This window comes from Hydractinia symbiolongicarpus, chromosome 3, assembly GCF_029227915.1.
Source record: "Hydractinia symbiolongicarpus strain clone_291-10 chromosome 3, HSymV2.1, whole genome shotgun sequence".
Taxonomy (NCBI): domain Eukaryota; kingdom Metazoa; phylum Cnidaria; class Hydrozoa; order Anthoathecata; family Hydractiniidae; genus Hydractinia; species Hydractinia symbiolongicarpus.
In genome coordinates, this window is record NC_079877.1 from 11,708,447 (window position 1) to 11,725,932 (window position 17,486).

The 17,486-nt window shown below is 33.3% G+C and overlaps 2 protein-coding genes across 2 annotated transcripts; one reads left to right on the forward strand and one right to left on the reverse strand.

The window, feature by feature from the left end:
* Positions 1-6,362: 6,362 nt before the first annotated feature.
* On the reverse strand, positions 6,363-16,556 carry LOC130635727 (polyunsaturated fatty acid lipoxygenase ALOX15B-like). Its single transcript, XM_057445178.1, has 11 exons — positions 16,425-16,556; positions 9,658-9,765; positions 9,224-9,573; positions 8,996-9,149; positions 8,759-8,865; positions 7,958-8,150; positions 7,522-7,886; positions 7,327-7,430; positions 7,091-7,193; positions 6,810-7,019; positions 6,363-6,704 (listed from the first exon to the last, which is right to left on the reverse strand). Exons 1-11 carry the CDS (start codon positions 16,486-16,488, stop codon positions 6,471-6,473), a joined length of 1,992 nt encoding a protein of 663 aa, XP_057301161.1. The 5' UTR covers positions 16,489-16,556; the 3' UTR covers positions 6,363-6,470.
* Positions 15,637-17,030, forward strand: LOC130635730 (uncharacterized). Its single transcript, XM_057445181.1, has 2 exons — positions 15,637-16,247; positions 16,446-17,030. The coding sequence occupies exons 1-2, from the start codon at positions 15,698-15,700 to the stop codon at positions 16,745-16,747; spliced, it is 852 nt and encodes a 283-aa protein (XP_057301164.1). The 5' UTR covers positions 15,637-15,697; the 3' UTR covers positions 16,748-17,030.
* Positions 17,031-17,486: the final 456 nt, after the last annotated feature.

The following is a 17,486-nucleotide window of genomic DNA, read 5'->3' on the forward strand; positions in this document are numbered from 1 at the left end:
TACCTTATAATGTTTCATGGTCCCCACAACACATGTTTTCTTTTACGAGATCAAGTTTCTTAATTCAGCACATAAAAATGTTATGAATTTTCCTAAGAAAAAAATGTCTATGCCATAGTACGTATGCTCATATTATGCTCATATTTTTCTTTTCCTCTCATTCGCATTTTTTTCGAACTTTGTGGCTAGCTGTAATAGATATCTTGAATTATTGAAGTAGCTAGCTAGCTATATAATGAGCTAGCTAGTCACATATTTGGAAAACATTTATTTTCACAATCATTTTCTGGTGAAGGAACTTCAATTAAGGACATAATATTTTTGCAAAAGGTAGTGGCTAGAAAATCTTTTTACTACCAAAGTATTTATGCTTTTAACTTTCTCTAAAAGGAAGCACGCATTGAAAGTATTATAAAAAATTTAAATGATGGCCTAAAGTATTTTATTTGTGTTATATATTTTTATGCGTGTTGCCCCTTATAGTCATTTCTTTTAAAAAATGATCAGTTTTTTATAGTTTTTATTAGCAATATATGTACATAAATTAACATAAATTTTAACTTTTATTTATGCCGTTTTAATTCATTTATTTTTTCCATCATTTCAGTGCAGTGCAAATATTCGTTTAATAAAATGAAATAATAAAATATACTTTAGCAGGGGTGTAGGCCGAGTAACCAACGTTGAAAGTGCGCTAGCTGCACTTACTGCAATGTCCACATTATGCAACAACCCGCTCCACGACCCGCAAAGATCCGAAAAATTGTGGAAATCGGACGTGCTGACGTCAGGAAAAATTAGCTTACTATAAGTTTTTGCATTTAACCAAAGCAACTAAGATCCTAAGTTCAAAGTGCGCTGTGAACATTGACAATTTTGTAGCGCGTCGTTCTCAATAGCTGTCATGAAAAGCTTTTCAACATTATGCTCTATGTATTATTTTACTATATTATAGCTTTGTGCTTATAAATATATTCTCATAAAAAACGTAATTGATATGCAAATATAAAAAAATTGGTTTTTAAGGAATGAAAAAAAAGCTGAAATATTGAAAAGGGGGGTAAAACTTGGCTATTATTTATGTGATAAATTGTTATCTTAAAATGTTTGAAAAAATCCAAAGTGTGAGTAAACAATATGTGGTGTGTTTTCCAGTACGTACGGCATATAATAGTTTCTAGGTGGTTACCAAGGTGTTGCTAATGATTTATTGATGCTAGGAATATAAAATAGATCAGACCAATGGGTCAATAACCTTACAGTTAACAGCCGTTTCTCACTGTTCCCTTTCTCTTCAAACTACATGCGTTGTTTTATTCGGCATGTTAAAAGTTTATTTATTTATCTATTTTATTAGATCATCCCGATGCCGAAATTTCCAGTAAAGAACAAAGCGGTTAGTATAACTCCTCATAGAATGTGAAATGATTAATTTTATTTTAAAGTAAGAATCCAAGGTGTCAATCGGTTGCTACACATGTATGGCTCCGAAGGGCGTATGCCTTAAACAAGCCTGTGTATAGCGGAACAAACTTAACCATTTTCCTGCTGTGTCATTTGACGACTCATCAACACTTAACAACCTGGAATCTGGGTTGTAATAGTTTTCAATATTTCATTTGATAAACCGGGTTTTTCTTAAGAATAGTCCGTGATAAGTAAGCGCGAGCCACGGTACAAAAAGAATGTTGTAGCAGAAATTAGTTTGGCTGAATAAGTAGCTGACATTGAGGAAACTAGCTAGCTAGCTAGCTAGTTTTGTGTTTTTTAACAGTATTAAAAAAATTCTCTAAAATTTTAGCTGGTTGCGAAAGTTGCTGTCATGTATGTGTTGATAAATATGTTTAGTAGGATCCTGATTTTTATACTTCATGCTTTGCATAAAACCCACTGACCAACTCCCCTTTCGGACCAACTTTTTTGATGCTCAGAGCCTGAAAAGCTCAAATGACAACACAATTTTATCCTTATCACCACAGCTGGGACATAGCAGACAGGATTTCAAGAACTATTTTAAAACAGCAGTTAGTAATCTGAATATCCGTGTTTAATGGTAGCTGGATAGTTTTTGTAAATTTTTGTTTGCTGATAAACACGCAAATCACAAATCACTTCTTACGACGTGGCTTTACGCTAAAATTTACTAAAAAAGTAAGTAGTAAGCCGCCAAACGAGAAAACAGGGAATCCGTTTGTTATTTATGCTACAGCGCCGTACGCAGTCGTAGTGTCTTAAAAGATTTAATTTTACCCCTGTTTTACCATGCGCACCGTATCTCACGGAAAGAAATTGTTCATCAACTGGAAAAGAGAAACCGAAGCGAAATTGTCTCTTTTTCAAATTTTTTGTACTCATTTCCTTAAAATAAACCTGAAAAAGTTATTTCAAACAAAGTCATTATAAGGCTAGCATAAAGTTTATTTGTTTTTCTATGTTTTTAATTTATAGAATAGCGTCAAATATAGCATCAAATATTTGTGATGTTCCCTTTATAAATGTGTATATTTGTAGAAATAAGTTGTTTAGGTACCCTGGAGGAAGAACTTTTACGAATTTTTTGCAGAACTTAATATTGCTATTTTTGGCCATTTTCCCAAAATTGAGTTCTACGAAGTTGCAATGTTCAGCAAATCGCAAAACTAAATTCACCTTTTTACAGTAGATTCCCCCGGTAAGACGGACAGTGATGCTTGGAACGGATTGCTTTTAGGGTAAACTCTCATAGAAAAATCTCTAAAAAGCGGACAGTCATAAAGCGGACACACGTTGTATATTTTCCCAAAGGAAAATTTTTTGTAACTATTGTAAACATTCTCTTTAAAGCGGACAAGATAAAGCAATTTCATGTCTTTGACGACCAAAATAAAGAATTGTTGTCTACCATCACGAAAAAGATTGAGGACTTTCGAAAACAGTATTCAATTAAAGATTATTTTACAGCTGTTGTGAAAAATCGCAAAATCCCAGCTGAAACTAATTTTTCGGCAAAATATCGATAAATCGGATAATTGTTTTTGTACTGATGGTGTCCACTTTAGATTCAACTGTACTTCGCATGTTCTTAAACCACTTCCAACCAGCCTTGTCTACCAGTTCAAACTCTCAACCGTTGTCGTTTAGCGTTGGCTTGAATTTCTAGTGAACCCATAAGTTTTGCATTGTTCTTCGCCCAAGTTCGCAAAGTGTTTTTTGGTACATTATATTTTGCAGTTACATCTTTATCACTCATCCCTTTTTCAAGATCATTTAGAGCTTGGTATTTCTTCCGTAGACTGTTGTGGTTGTACTTGCGTTTTCTAGTGGTTAAGATCTTTCTTACACACGTTGACAGCAAACAAAAAGTCGAAGAAAAAATGGAATAAAAAAGCGTTTCATCTTTAAACCTTTTCAAAGTCCAACGTTTTCAGAATCGAATGTTTCAGGAACCGAACGTTTTAAAACACTCTGCCAAGCCATGGAATTTGGAGTATCAGAAGAGCTACAAAATTATCGTACTTAAGGAATACAAAATGTTTTCGTATATAAAAGGTTGCCATGCTTATATGGCAATATGGGAGCCAAAAGTCGGAGAGTTTCTGGACAGTTGATTAGAACCAGAAATTGAATTTGACAATGCGGGTTTAGTCATACAGCACAACGTCGTGGTTGGACATTTGGCAAAAGGAAAGACTGGTTGTTTTGCAAAAACAATTTAATTTTACGACAACAGCTGCAAAGTAGAAGTAACTGGGAAATGAGTTAATCTTAATGATGAAGGACTCCAAATACCTTGTAAACTCCAATTTATTTGTTAAATAAATTTATTCATTTTATAAGAAAGAAGAATTTATAAGATATGTTATTTGAGTTGGGTGTCCTTAAGACTGCCCCATTTTTTTGAAAGTCTTTAAAAATCTAAGATACATAAATGTCAATAGTCGGACATGGTTTTTGAAAGCCGGAGAGTCCTTAGTCGATAAATGGGCTTTCCCATCTTGAGAGGTACATACCACAAAATGCTGAAATCAAGCGCAGCGCTTATCAGTGGTGATAGCAAGATTTTGATGCGTTTATCTGAGGGTGCGCTTATCCACGGGTGCGCTTATAAACGAGTATAAATAAAAGCGCAAGGAAAAAAAAACAAAGAAAAATTGAATAACTTTTTTCGATGATGTATATTCTGTTTTGTATATCATTTGGTACATTTTATATTCCTTAATTTTCATCAATTTTTGAATCGTCAAAAGAAATATCTGAACGAACATCACTTTGTACGTACTCAACACCATCTGTGACAGAGGGTTCTGAATCATCATCATAATCGTCACTCATTAAGTGGAATTTGCTTTGTGGTTTTGGCATAATGTACTCTTCAAGACCTCGAATATTAACAAGATGGTCTTCTGATCCGTCGAGACTGTTTGATATTCCACACTTCAAGAAAGACCTAATAATCAAATCTCTTTTTTTTGCTTTACTTTCTGCCAAGTGTTGGGAACCCACTTTGTAGTTATAATACGTCTGTGACCTGCGGCCAATTTGTTTTCAAGGTGTAACTGTAAGTTTTCATTTAAATGTTTTTCAAATTGTTCTCTCACGTACGTTTTAAATGGCTTGTTTATTGTCACATCCAATGGTTGAAATCGACTGGTTGTTCCAGGTGACATATTGGCAAGAGTAGTGCCACACTTTCGCAACAAAATCCTCACTGCTACAGTTTGTTGAGCGGTATATACGTCAGCAAATAGTATCGTTCCATCTGATCAAACTGTTTTGCGTTAACAAGGGTACTTCCCCAATGCTCACTTATCTAGTCTTTCGTAATACCACCCTTTCACATTGCTTTTTCTTGGAATTGTACACTTACTTGTTTGTCCCATTTACGACTTTCCTCTTGGTTAATTTGCATTTCTGTACCACGAAAGATAAGGAGAGGTGGTACATAGGTACTACCATTAACAAATATGGTTAATTGAACGGTACATTGCCTTTTGTCAAGACTGGAAGAACCAGTAGCGCACCAAATTTTATCTGAGCCGTGGGTGACGTATGTTTTATTGTCCTCTAATATAAAAAAGGGGATGTTTCTGGTTCATGATAGCGAGATCTGCTAGTTTGCATATTCCTCTTTCTTACTCGCAGTAACTTTGCATGAAAATTCTTGAAAGCTTTTCTCAAACGAGAGGGTGCTTTTCGATTCGTATGCGTTTTACGTCTAAGCGATATCCCATGCCTTTTACAAAAATGTTGGAAACATCTATCAGAATACTTGAAATCAGGTGTTTTATCTGAATGGGGTTCTTGCATAATTTAAAGGGGCACGACTTGTAAGCCACCAATGATACTTCGCACTTTTCCCTTCTTTTCTCAATTGCAAAAAGTCCTGGTGAAGTTTCGATTCCATAGATGGCAACTTCACCCCTCTTTTTCATCTGGATTTACTGTTTCGTTTCTGTTCTCGGATAAGATTCTCCTCTTTTGAAAAGTGCGATGCTGTTTTGCTAACGTTCCTACCATTCTCAAAAAACCAAGCAACAACATTTTTTCTCTGGTGTAAGATTTCCTTTTAACAGGAGTCATGGTTGCTTGTTTTCAAATGTAAAGACCGCTGTTTAATGATTTCATGAGAAATCATTAAGCAGCGAATTGATACAAACAATATTGCAAACAAAATTGGATCATTGACAAAATGGCGTGTTATTGTGTTGCTCAAATAAAATCGACACAAAAAGGACAGCATGTGTATGACTATAAATACACTGTGAATAAAGAATTGAATTAGCTGCCGGTAACAGGATGAGACCGAGATTACATTGCAGTCATTTCGTGCCCTGATGTAAGTATAATAACTGAGTTAAGTTAGACGCAGACAAATTTGTATGAGAGAAAAAAATTTACCGCCTGCAAAGTTTAATCTGTTTTTATGAAACGTATACTTTTGCCCACATCGGCAATTAATCACGTGACCGAACATAAAAATCATGACTTATTTCCTAACTTACTTGTCCAACAGCATATTGGTTTTTTTGATCTATTGACATCTGACGCGAAAATGTCATATGACGTACCGTAATCAAAAACATCTTTGATAGCCCTATTTGCTAGACTTGGAAGTAGTTATCTTCAACAAATAAGTTTTTTGTTGGAAAAGAAATCTATTGAGTAGACTGGCCTACTATAAAATCCATTAACTGTGTTAAAAATATCTGGTTTGTTCCATCTATCCATTTTTCTCAATGTACAAACCTCAAGAAGGAAGTAATTCATTGAGACAATAATGCTGCTATTTTGTGTATTGTTTTCGGTAAGAGATATTTAAATATTGTATTTTCATTGATGGAGTACGATATTAGAGGGAAGAAACAGAGTCAAGACAAAAAAGCTTCATTGAGATAGGTGTGATTATTCCAAGGATCGAAATAAATTAGTTAATGCATTGTACATCCAAAAGACTTGAACTTTAGACCAAGAAATACATTCGACAGCATTCTTTAGACATGCACGCTGTTGGTCAGCCATTTTGGTTCTAAATATTGCAATCCCAAATACCCAGCTGCTTTTCGTTTTGCGTTTCGGCATTGCAATGTTCGTTGAATACACGAATGAAATCGATTGTACGTTCTTTTGACAAGATAGCGAAGCTTGTTATCCTTTACTTTATCGTAATAATCCATGATGCGATTTGCACGAAAATGACTCAAAAAGTTTGCAAAATGAGTTATTCCCTACAATGTAAAACTATAAAGTTGCAACTACGAACCTAACGTATAATTTTTAACAGTTTGATTTCGAACAGCATATTCTATAAATTGTTTAAATCAAAGTCTCACCAATGTTACTCTTCTATCTGGCAAAAAGTGCGCATAGTTTCCTGCAGCATTTGGAGCTGTGTCGCTGTACAGTTTCACTGGAACCATTGGTGTGAAATTGGGCAACAGTGCATAGTTAACAGAGGTATGGATGATATTATACCACAAGAATCTTGTGATGAATTCCGTCAGTTGACGTCGAGAACAGAAGGTTGCAGGGAATCCAGTGAACTAAAACATATGATATTTTTAATACCATGAAGACAAAGAAGGAAAATATATCCCAATATAGTAAGACTAACTTTTCCATTGCCACCATCTTCGCCAATACCATCAGCAGAAATCTCATTTGCAAAACTTTGCAACTCTCTATCCCTTCTTACATCCCTGTCACATCGATAATACCTAAAAAGCGTGTAGTTAAAACAAGGATAAGTTTGAGGCATAAGTAGACCTGGTATCGATAAAATATGTCCAGGAACTTTTTTTCATGCAAAAAAACTTCCTAGATATTTATGTGTAGGATGTTACTGCTTACATTTTTACCAATTGAGAAGCAAATGATTTTAATTCAGTCCAAATAACTTTTCCATCGTCGCGAAAGGGATTATAACTCAATAAGCTGTCGTCAAGGCCGCGGTTCTGAAAGAAAAATATCAAGAAAGTCATTGATTCAGTGAATAACACATCTTCAGAGCTGAATTGATGATTAAGTTGGTCTAGCAATTCTAACCTTCATTAACTTATCAAAATCAAACATTCCATATTTTCTTTTTATATACGCTTGTGTTGACAGATTAGCCACACCAATATGTGAAGCTGCAAAGTATTGATGACCATATGACTGAGGAAATAAAAGTGCTGGATAAGCAATGGAGATTTGAGGTGTTGTACCCTCGCAGTGAAATTTTAAAACATCATATAACGGATGTAGCGTGCTGAAATGGCGTCTGAAGGCAAGACAGAATATTGTGTAAACGAAATGTACGTCTCCAAGATGAGTTTTTAATTGACAAACATCTAAATGAGCTTGTAAAGCCATTCCTCTTGCAGATAACCATTGCGCTTTTGGTGAACTTGGTGTGAGTACATCTGAAGCTAAACATGAGAAAATTACCTTTATATTTTAAATTAAAACAGTTGTAATATTTAAAAGCATAGAAAATTACATGGTAAGTAATCCCATTGAATAGCAACCACTTTTAATTCACGTCTTCTGTTTCTAATAAACAAAGTGATAGGTGATGTAACATTAATCAGCGTTCTAGTATCATTCGGGTTTTTATCAAGGAGATCTGCAAACGTCGGTAAATCATTATGTTCTTCATTGTACAAAACATACAGACGTTGTTGATCTGCTGCCTAATGAAAAGGAAGGAAGAAAGAGATAGAAAGAAAAATATCTCTAAAGGTGTTGCAACTTTCTTGCAGTCATACTTATGGTTTCATTGCAAGGTTAAACAGCAAATAATTAAGCGACTGCATGCGTATAAACAATGATAAATTGTTTTTACGAGAACAAATGAAGACAAACCCATCCGAGTTGGTACGTTTTTGCAGCAATGTTGCTTAGCATACTTTAACAACGAAACAAGATACATCACATATAATAAAAAACAAAGAATATAAAGTTCGGCGTTTTTATGAGGAGAGAGAGAAATTACCGAAAATGTAGAATAGAAAATCATCTAAAGAAATCAAGAAACCATATCTTGATTTCACAAATTTTCGATATTATAAATTGATAAAAATATATTAGGACAAGTATAGGTATATCTTTGTTTAAACTAAACTAAACAATTGAGTTGAGCAACTTCTGGCCAACAGTTGACAGCCGCAAACTTTAATAAAAACATGTTGCAGAATAAGGACGCAGGGGTTGAGATATTTTCTTTTTTTAAAAATTCTGCATTACTAACAACGGCTTTGGAAGACCTAGCTTAAAACGATTCAGTAGCATAGACACTTACTTCGTACAAGGTTATGTTCTGTCCATATGCATTTGATAGAGCAGCATTGAAATCAAAAGTTGGATTTAACTGTTTTGCTAACTTTGAAAACTTTAGTCCAACATTGCCTAAAAAAAGTAAAAACACATGTTGACTTAGTTAAACTTGCAAAATATTTGTAATGCTCATGTGGCATCAATCAAATCTTGAAAATAGGAAGTGCTTTTCTCTCTTCCATGATCAAATCTGAATACATACCATGTTTGGTCACCTTACGAAGTGTCCAAGGGCATTGCCATGTCAAAACAAATTGACTAAAAGTATCATCATCTTCCCATTTGTTGTTTGAAATTATATCAGTATACGATGGATCTAAATCAGGGCTGTTGAAATATTGAGGAACTCTTAAAGCCTAGAGAAAAAAGGATAATGTTCATGACATTGTATTTTCCTTTGTCTGAAATGTAAATACGGTCGAGTACTTACTTTAATGGCAGCTCTAAAAGAACTGTGCACGATTTCATATTCTTTAATGGTATAAAATGAGGCTGAAGCGAAAACTTTGTTTAATTGCTGCAAAATGTTTTCCATAGTTTTTCTCCATGTGAGATAAAGAACAAAATATTTTGATTCGAATTTATCAATGGAATAGTAGAAGGCGATTGCATTTCTCGTTTGGTTTAAAAATGGGATAAACTTTAAAGGGAAATCGATTGTTGATTTCTTATTTTCATCTGTTATCTTGTACCACCTTCTAGCTTTTTCAGTATCATATGACCGTTGCATCAGACATCGCTTGGATTTTGTATGTTGCGGGAGAGAAATCGTGCATGAACCTGAAAATAAGAAATTATTGTATGTTCTTCTATCTAAATGAGCTTGTTACAGGATATTTATTTGCGCACAATTAATATACCCACGTGGTATATAGCATTTATGGTGATCCATGACAATCTCAGTAAACTCATCTTTTTCGAGATTATTAACATCATTTTCTGAAAGTTCAGCGAGATCGGTAAAATTCAAATCTATAAAAAAAAAAAACTTAATTATACTTGTTGATTTTTAAAAATGCTGAGTGACAGGTTGTAGTCCGTTTTATATTTATTTATTAGAGGGAGAGTTAGAAGTACCAAGAAAATCCCACACACAAAACACTATATTACTGTGAGTTGTCCACTGGACTTTTGATGATGTAAAGTTGTAATAAAACACCGAATCTTTATGTTCCGTTTACCTGCGCTTAAGTAATGTACTTGAGGTTCAACGCTGGGTTACCCGGCTAGTTCATCAGTTATCGTTCGATTCAGCTTAGCGTTCGAGCAAGCTTTGAATAATTATTCTTTTTTTAAGAAACTCGAAAAAGTAAAAATGAGTATCTCGAATGAACATTAATTCAAAGGAAATATGTTCTTCTGCACACGTTTGATTTCCTAAAGCAACACAAGACTTTCACAACTCAAATGTTTAAATGGAGTGAAGATTATTTTAGGTTGCTTTGCATCTAAGAAATTAAGATATATCGAATTCCATTGATTAGCAAAGTCTTTTAACGAACTTATATACCTTTATGATAACACAGTAGACTCTATGATTAAGAGACACGCTAATTAGCCTGTAATTGCAATTAACAAAACATTTATTTTCCCGCGACAGACGCATACACCTGTCCCTGTTAGCGGACAGGCAATTAATGGACATTCCTATTGGCAGACACGTTTTTCTATCCTGGCATTAGCATTGTGCGATATTCCTTTTCCTGACAATGATAAAAATATCGATCAAACATTAATTTTGTAGATTTGTGTAGATCCAATCCAACTAATAGCTTTGCCATGCCAGTTTTAAACTGTATCGGCGCCTCTGTTCAATCTATTCCTGTCATGTTTTGACAGCTCAAATAACAATGCGTGGAAATTTACAATCAATTCAGTCTGAGGAAATACTATTTTCTGGAATTCCCATGTCACGGCTCTCAGGTGAAAGCCAAGCATATGCAACTGAAAAACAAACATTGTAGGACATGTTTTACAAGAACGTCTAAATTTTAGCTAAGGCTAAATGTTATTATTTTCTAAACTTTTTTTAATCGAAGAGATAGATGATGTTGAAGATTTAAACCTCCTTAATTGAAGTTATGCTTTCAGAAAAATCAAAATGAAAATAGTAGAATGTTTAGTAGTAAAAAGGATGAAGTAATTGTTCCAAAATAATTGTTCTCGTAATCTAAGAAAAAATTTAGACTGAGAACGTTCTTTATATGCAATGTTCCTGATTTTTGGCAAAATCTTAACCTTAACGTTTTATAAACTAGGTTCTTATAAAAAAGAAGCGTCTAGATTTTTTTTGTGATGATTTTCGATCCGTTATAGAAGACTTCAAGACTTTAGGAGAATTTATTCAGGTTGTGTCTTTGTCCTCAACCGTTTTTACAAGTACCTCAACATGCTTACAAATCATGCACCAAGTGGTTAGATTAAAAAAATGTTTGGTGGGTAAAACTAGATTACTCATTAAACCAACGCGTTTGTTTCATCCCATATACGCTTATTTTTTGGTTTACCGTTTCGGTTACAGAAATTTATTTTTAGTTTTATACACATAGGGCACAAAATTCCTAGCATATAGAGCATGCTGGTTGTACAACACGTAGACTCGCAAAGCACTTAATTCAGCAACTTCATCTCCAGGGCTCTTTTACACCAATGATGAATTGCTTTACTCATTTTGTTAAAAGGTCTAATATTAATTAATTCCAGGCAAGAATATTAAATTATTTACCCACGAGGGTCCTGTACCATTTGAAATACGAAAGCCGTGCAAGCGCAACAGCTGCTCAACTATACAACCGCCTTAGATATGAATTCTATTTTCATGCTGAACGCCAAGCAAAAAGGATAGATTCACACTTTTCTAATCTCTGCCATAACTAGGCCGGGGTTTAAAGCCAAGGCAGTACGCACTGGAAGCATACGTTATACCATAGTTTTCCTTTTGCAATGTTTTGTTTTTCACTTCAGCGCTACTCACTTATAATAATGTGCTTATAATAATTTATTAATGCTTGATTATTAACTTCTTCTCTTCTCTTAATGACATTATTGACGTTATTATCTGTTTGACCCCTTTCACAAGGCTGTCTTAACAGAAGGAAATTGCTCTGTTGAATAATGCTTGTATTTGATCTTCAGAAGTCATTACGACACATCTTGACTTTCTTTAGATATGCGTGTACATTCTCAGTTAGCAGCTTCGGTAAAGCGACTACTAGTTAATCCCATGTTCTTACTAGTCCAAATTCCTAATTCTCGCAGAAGCTATTTATGAGAACTTTAAATCAAGACATTTGCATATGAAAGCACCAGTGAAAAACTGAAGTTTCAGGGGATAAAATAAAATACAAAAGTTTGTGCAAAGGCTATCGTCTACAAAAATTATGATTTCAAATTTGTGATTTTAATTAGTATGATAAGAGGAAAAGCACAAGTGGAAAATTTCATTTTCCAAAAATTTTAGTACTTACTCACCCTTTTTTAATAAAACGATTTTATAAGAGCAATGAGGAATTGCTAAATTGCCAAATGGCTGGCAAGGTCGAAATTCTACAGATGCATTATTTTTTTATCCCGGAACATGAAAAATAGAAACAGAAATTTTTGCAAAATTAGCTAAGGCGATTTTGCGAAACTTTTACTTCGGTTTTACAAAAAGTTGTAAAAAAAGAACAAAGAAGGACAAAAAATAAGAACAAAGAAGGACAAAAGCACAACTTTAGACTGAACATGGAAAAAAAGAACACCGCAGCTCAAATCCAATTTTTCTGTTCCTTATAAAAACTATACATTGGCCATTAAAGCAAAAATAAATGGAAAGACATCAGTAAAAACAGATATACATACCTTCTAAACCGTTGTGACATAAACACAAATCAACACATAAGTTTACAAATGCAAAAAACCAGACCATGTTTGTCTGCTTCATTGTTTTAACTGTAATTAATTTTTTAAATGAACAATACACCAGCCGTTTTAGAAGAAGTTTATGTGATGGGGTTAGGGACTAGGTGGCAAAGTTCAGAGCTTGTGTTAATGTTTATAATTGGCGTATCGCACCACAAATCATGCGATGAAATAAACAGATTGCATTACCTCAAAATGCTTTGGGTATCCTGCGTTATTGTTAACTTTGCTATGTCAAAGAAGGAAATAATCAACGATTAAGTTTGTCGTTCCGACTATGAAGTAACGGAAAATATATATATACTTTCTTATAAAAAGTGATAGGTCAAGGTCACAGAAAATTAACGCAATTATTGTTGTTTTCTATTTGTCTTCAAAAAACAAAAAACAAACCGATTCATGATGAGAATTACAAACAATTCTAATTGGTTTTTGTAAGTTGATTATTTGACAGGTTGTACAACTAATCTTATATACTAATATGAACTAGTCTGTCTGTTTATCTGTAACATGCAAACGTAATTATATTTTCTTAAAACTATGCAAAAAAATTTAAAAAACCTGATAAAATATATATCTTAAAATTATCCAGATTTAAAAGAAAAAAATCACTAAAAATGGGAAAATAACATGTGTATTTTTAATAGCTTTAAAAGCATCATCAGAAGCAGAAACCCTTTGTTATAAACAATACCAAATTAACAATCGCTCTGAAAATTACCAGAATATGAAAATGGCGTAAACGAAAAATACTTTGAAAAGGAAACCCCGCAAAACGGACTTAAATGTTTGAAATTTCATAATTATCATCTATTTTCTCAAAAGTTTGATGAAAATATGTTCTGCAACATATTTCATCAAACACCATCAAATACAGGAAATTTAACACATACACAAACCAAGAAATTCAGATGTTTTTATTAATGCTATGCATAGTTTCCACTGAAAAAAACTTATTTCGCAGTAGAGAACCAACACGTGAACGACATTTTTAAAAAAGAAATTTCACTGATGTTGTCATTTTTGTTGAGCAGATGGAAATTAGAGTTAATTAAAATTTTGTTACCCCATGGAAACACCCACGGGTGTCCTCGCCCATTTTAGTGTCATCATTATGCTCCTTTTTAGCACGTTCTTTTGTTCATTATGGAAAAATTTATGGGAAAAATTTATTTTTAAATTTTTAAGTCAATGTTGTCCTCGAGATTTTGACGACACCTTCAACATACTTGTTAACTAAGGCGATTTTTTTTTTCGAAAACGAAGCCTTTTTAGATGACAAGAAACAAGATTATTGTCACCATCATGTTTGGCATGCTCTCTTTTGGCCTAAAATAATAAAATAATAGAGTCGACGTTTGATATTTTGAACTCTCAGCGGACCGACGAGAAAGTTCCAGATAAATAATAGATATCGAGCGTCGAAGGCTTTTAAAGTTTGAGATAGCGAAATACCCGTACTTTACGAAATTTTACGTTCTTGATTAGATTGTTTAATTAAAAACGGGAAAACGAAAAAAAAAAAAAACAGAATATTTAGATAATAGTGGGTATTTGTTACTGAAAAAAAGCATATTAAATTTCTGTGGTTTAAAGAGAATTAGTCAAATTAATTTATAAAATCAAATATTTTTGTTTAAAAAATAAGGGAAAGTTCGAGATAACGAGATAAAGTGAGCTAAAGCGATTAGAAAAATAGTTCGACGAAGCAAAAGTTCAACATTACATCATGCGAGATATCGGAAGTAATTCTATGTAAGAAAACAAACAGGTAAGGCCTTAAAGTTTTTTATATTTTAGAAGTATTATTATTTCTTTACCCATTTTCAATTTTCAAATCTCTATAATAATAGCCGTATTCCGTCTGTCTGTCTCTGCGCGGACCCCCAGCTGAGTTAGAAAATCGTGCTACGGAAACACGAATATCAAATGCGATATATTTTTATCCACTTTGTTGCCACGGGTAAATTTAAAGGACGGGCGACCCCGTGGATTTTTCCACGGGCTAACGACTAGTCTATATTATAATGCCCGTATACGTCTGTCCGTCCGTCTGTCTGTCACGCAAAATGGTAGCTTAGCTGCGCAATAGCGAGAAGCACGCAATGCGGTATAAAAAGGACGGGCAAACCCGTGGATTTTCTACGGGCTAACGACTCGTGTTATTAAATTCTTAATTTTTTCTATAAAGGTATTGTTTTACTAGAACTTAGCTTGTCTTCTTCATCGTTCAAAAAATTTAAAGCATTCTGTAAACATAAATAATTGAGTGAATTTTTATCCATCCTTTCGAGCCATCTACGCTGTATGACGTCGCAAAATATGTACGAATCATATATTGGCTTTTGTAGTGGAGGTAATGGTATTGGAGGCGACCGTTAATGTGATTATCGCTTTTGCAGGAAATTTAAACATAAAAAATGAAAAAATATCAATTTTGTTTTCATGATGCATGTAAAAATGTTTTTATTTCAAATACGCGTAGTTTTTATCGTTAGTTCTCCTTTACATTTTGTTGGGGGTACAAAGACTAAATAGATATTTAACTCGGCTTCTGTTGTGTTTTGACGATGACAATAACATCGCCAAACAATAAGGCTTGAAACTCTACCATTATTAAGCACAATAGTTAGCATAACCGCAGCTTGAATTTCTTGAATCTAAGTATCTGAGCTTGAAGTGTGGAAATAAACCTCTTTTATACAAGTTATATGCAAATAAACAATTAACAAGAACATTAAATTAAAAAATATATAAAAAGGTTTCTTTCCTGTTTGTTTCAACATGCACGGTACTATAGAAAATATTTCCTTTTCATGTATTCAATACAACTTTGAAAGAATTTGTTGTTTTGCTGTTAAATTATTTATACTATTAAACTACAAGTCTTTATAAACAATCAAATAATTTCATTACGTCACATTAAAATAAATCATTAAAGACCAAACTGTGAAAAAAGTACTGAGTGAACTTTCTAAAAACATTCTACTTCACTAGTGAGATGGCACCACTATCAAACAAAATAGTCAATGGTATTTTAGCTGTGGCAATTACAGTATTACATATTACCATCATCACAACGGTTTTATCAAAGTCAAAGCTTCGTAAAATCAGATCACATAAGTACATCGTGCATTTATCGTGCGGAATTTTGGTAGCAGGACGAATTTTGATTGGATTTGCAACAGAAACTGATTGGTTCACACCTGTGCCATATTTACATATCAATTTAGGCATCATCACGTTCACATTAGATCGGTTTCTTTCCATACAGTTTCCATTGAGGTACACAAATTGGAGAAAGGAAAATTATGTCTTGTTTTTTCTTTGGTTTGCAACTGTTATAGCGAGCATTGGTTATTATGTAACAAAATCAACAGAAAAATCACTACAACAGAACGAGAATAAAATGACAGTATTTGTAATTGTAACTGGGCTGGTTATATTTATCTCAATCTTGTCCAATGCCATACTGTTCCACATAGCGAGAAAGCAGTTACGGGGAATTCAGAAAATACAGATTCTATCAGAAACGAGAAACAGCGAAATAGGTAGGCTATCTGTTTTAAATTGAAAGCAGGTCTGAGATGGTTTAAGATTAAAATAAGCTACTTTAAACATCGACAACAAATTGCAACACCAAAGGACCAAAATGTAGCATGAATACATTTTTGTACGTTGCAATCTTACAAAAATTAAATGCAATTTTTTAAACATTAAAAATTTACCTTGAATTTGACTTGATTTAGATACAAATCCACTCAACACATCAAGCATGTCCAGACGAACCATGCAAGTGAGAGAAATCAAACAATTTTACATCTGTTTTGGTTTCATCATAACTTACGTATTAGCCTGGTCGCCTCCAGTCGTAACGAAATTCGCAGAGCTAGCATTAAATATCGAATCTTCTTTGATGTGTTTCACCTGGATGGTAACGTTTGCCAACATCAATTCTCTTTCGGATGGATTCATTTTCATTGCTTTAAACAAAACGTTGAGAAAAGCTTGTACATCATTTTTCTGTAAAGTGACAGTTCCCATGAAATAAGCATTGCATTTATACCTACACTGTCAAGCGTTTTCACGAAAACTAATTTTTAGAAAAAAACTTTTAGCCAGGACATTCTCATCCACACACACCTCTACTATTAATATTTGAAATTTTTGCCAACGAGGATTATGTATTTTATTGATAATTTAATTTTGTTATTCTGTTATAAAATTGATGTTGTTTTTACTGTTTTTAAAGATGTTAAATGTTTCCAGTAATAATATTTCGAAAATTAAAAACCAAATTAAAACAAAATATCTGATAGAATATATTGGACGTCAAATCATGTCTTGCTTTTTTTAAGTGTCCTTTTTACCTCATATTTTGTTGAAGTTTATAATGCAGAATTTAAGCATATATAGAGGTCGCATTTTCCAATTAATCAGAAGATTAATAAAAATATGGAACGGTCTACCATAAATGAAAATTAGTTGTCAAATTATTCTTACAAACCAAAAACACTGTAAACAACACAAAAACATTGTAAAGAAGATGTAAATAATTTATATCAGGGAAATACACGCCAACTCAACAAACAAGTGTTATTGTGAACGCTGCTTCCACAGGTGAACAAGTTAAAATTGTTTTTGGATAAATTTTTCATTTGTGAATAATTAATCAATGACCATAAAAATAGAAACTGCAATAATATGGGAGATATTAAATGAACGCCAGACATTTAAGGAAAAAGTATAGAAGAGAAATTGATTCGAATTAGAAAAGGCATTGATGTGGA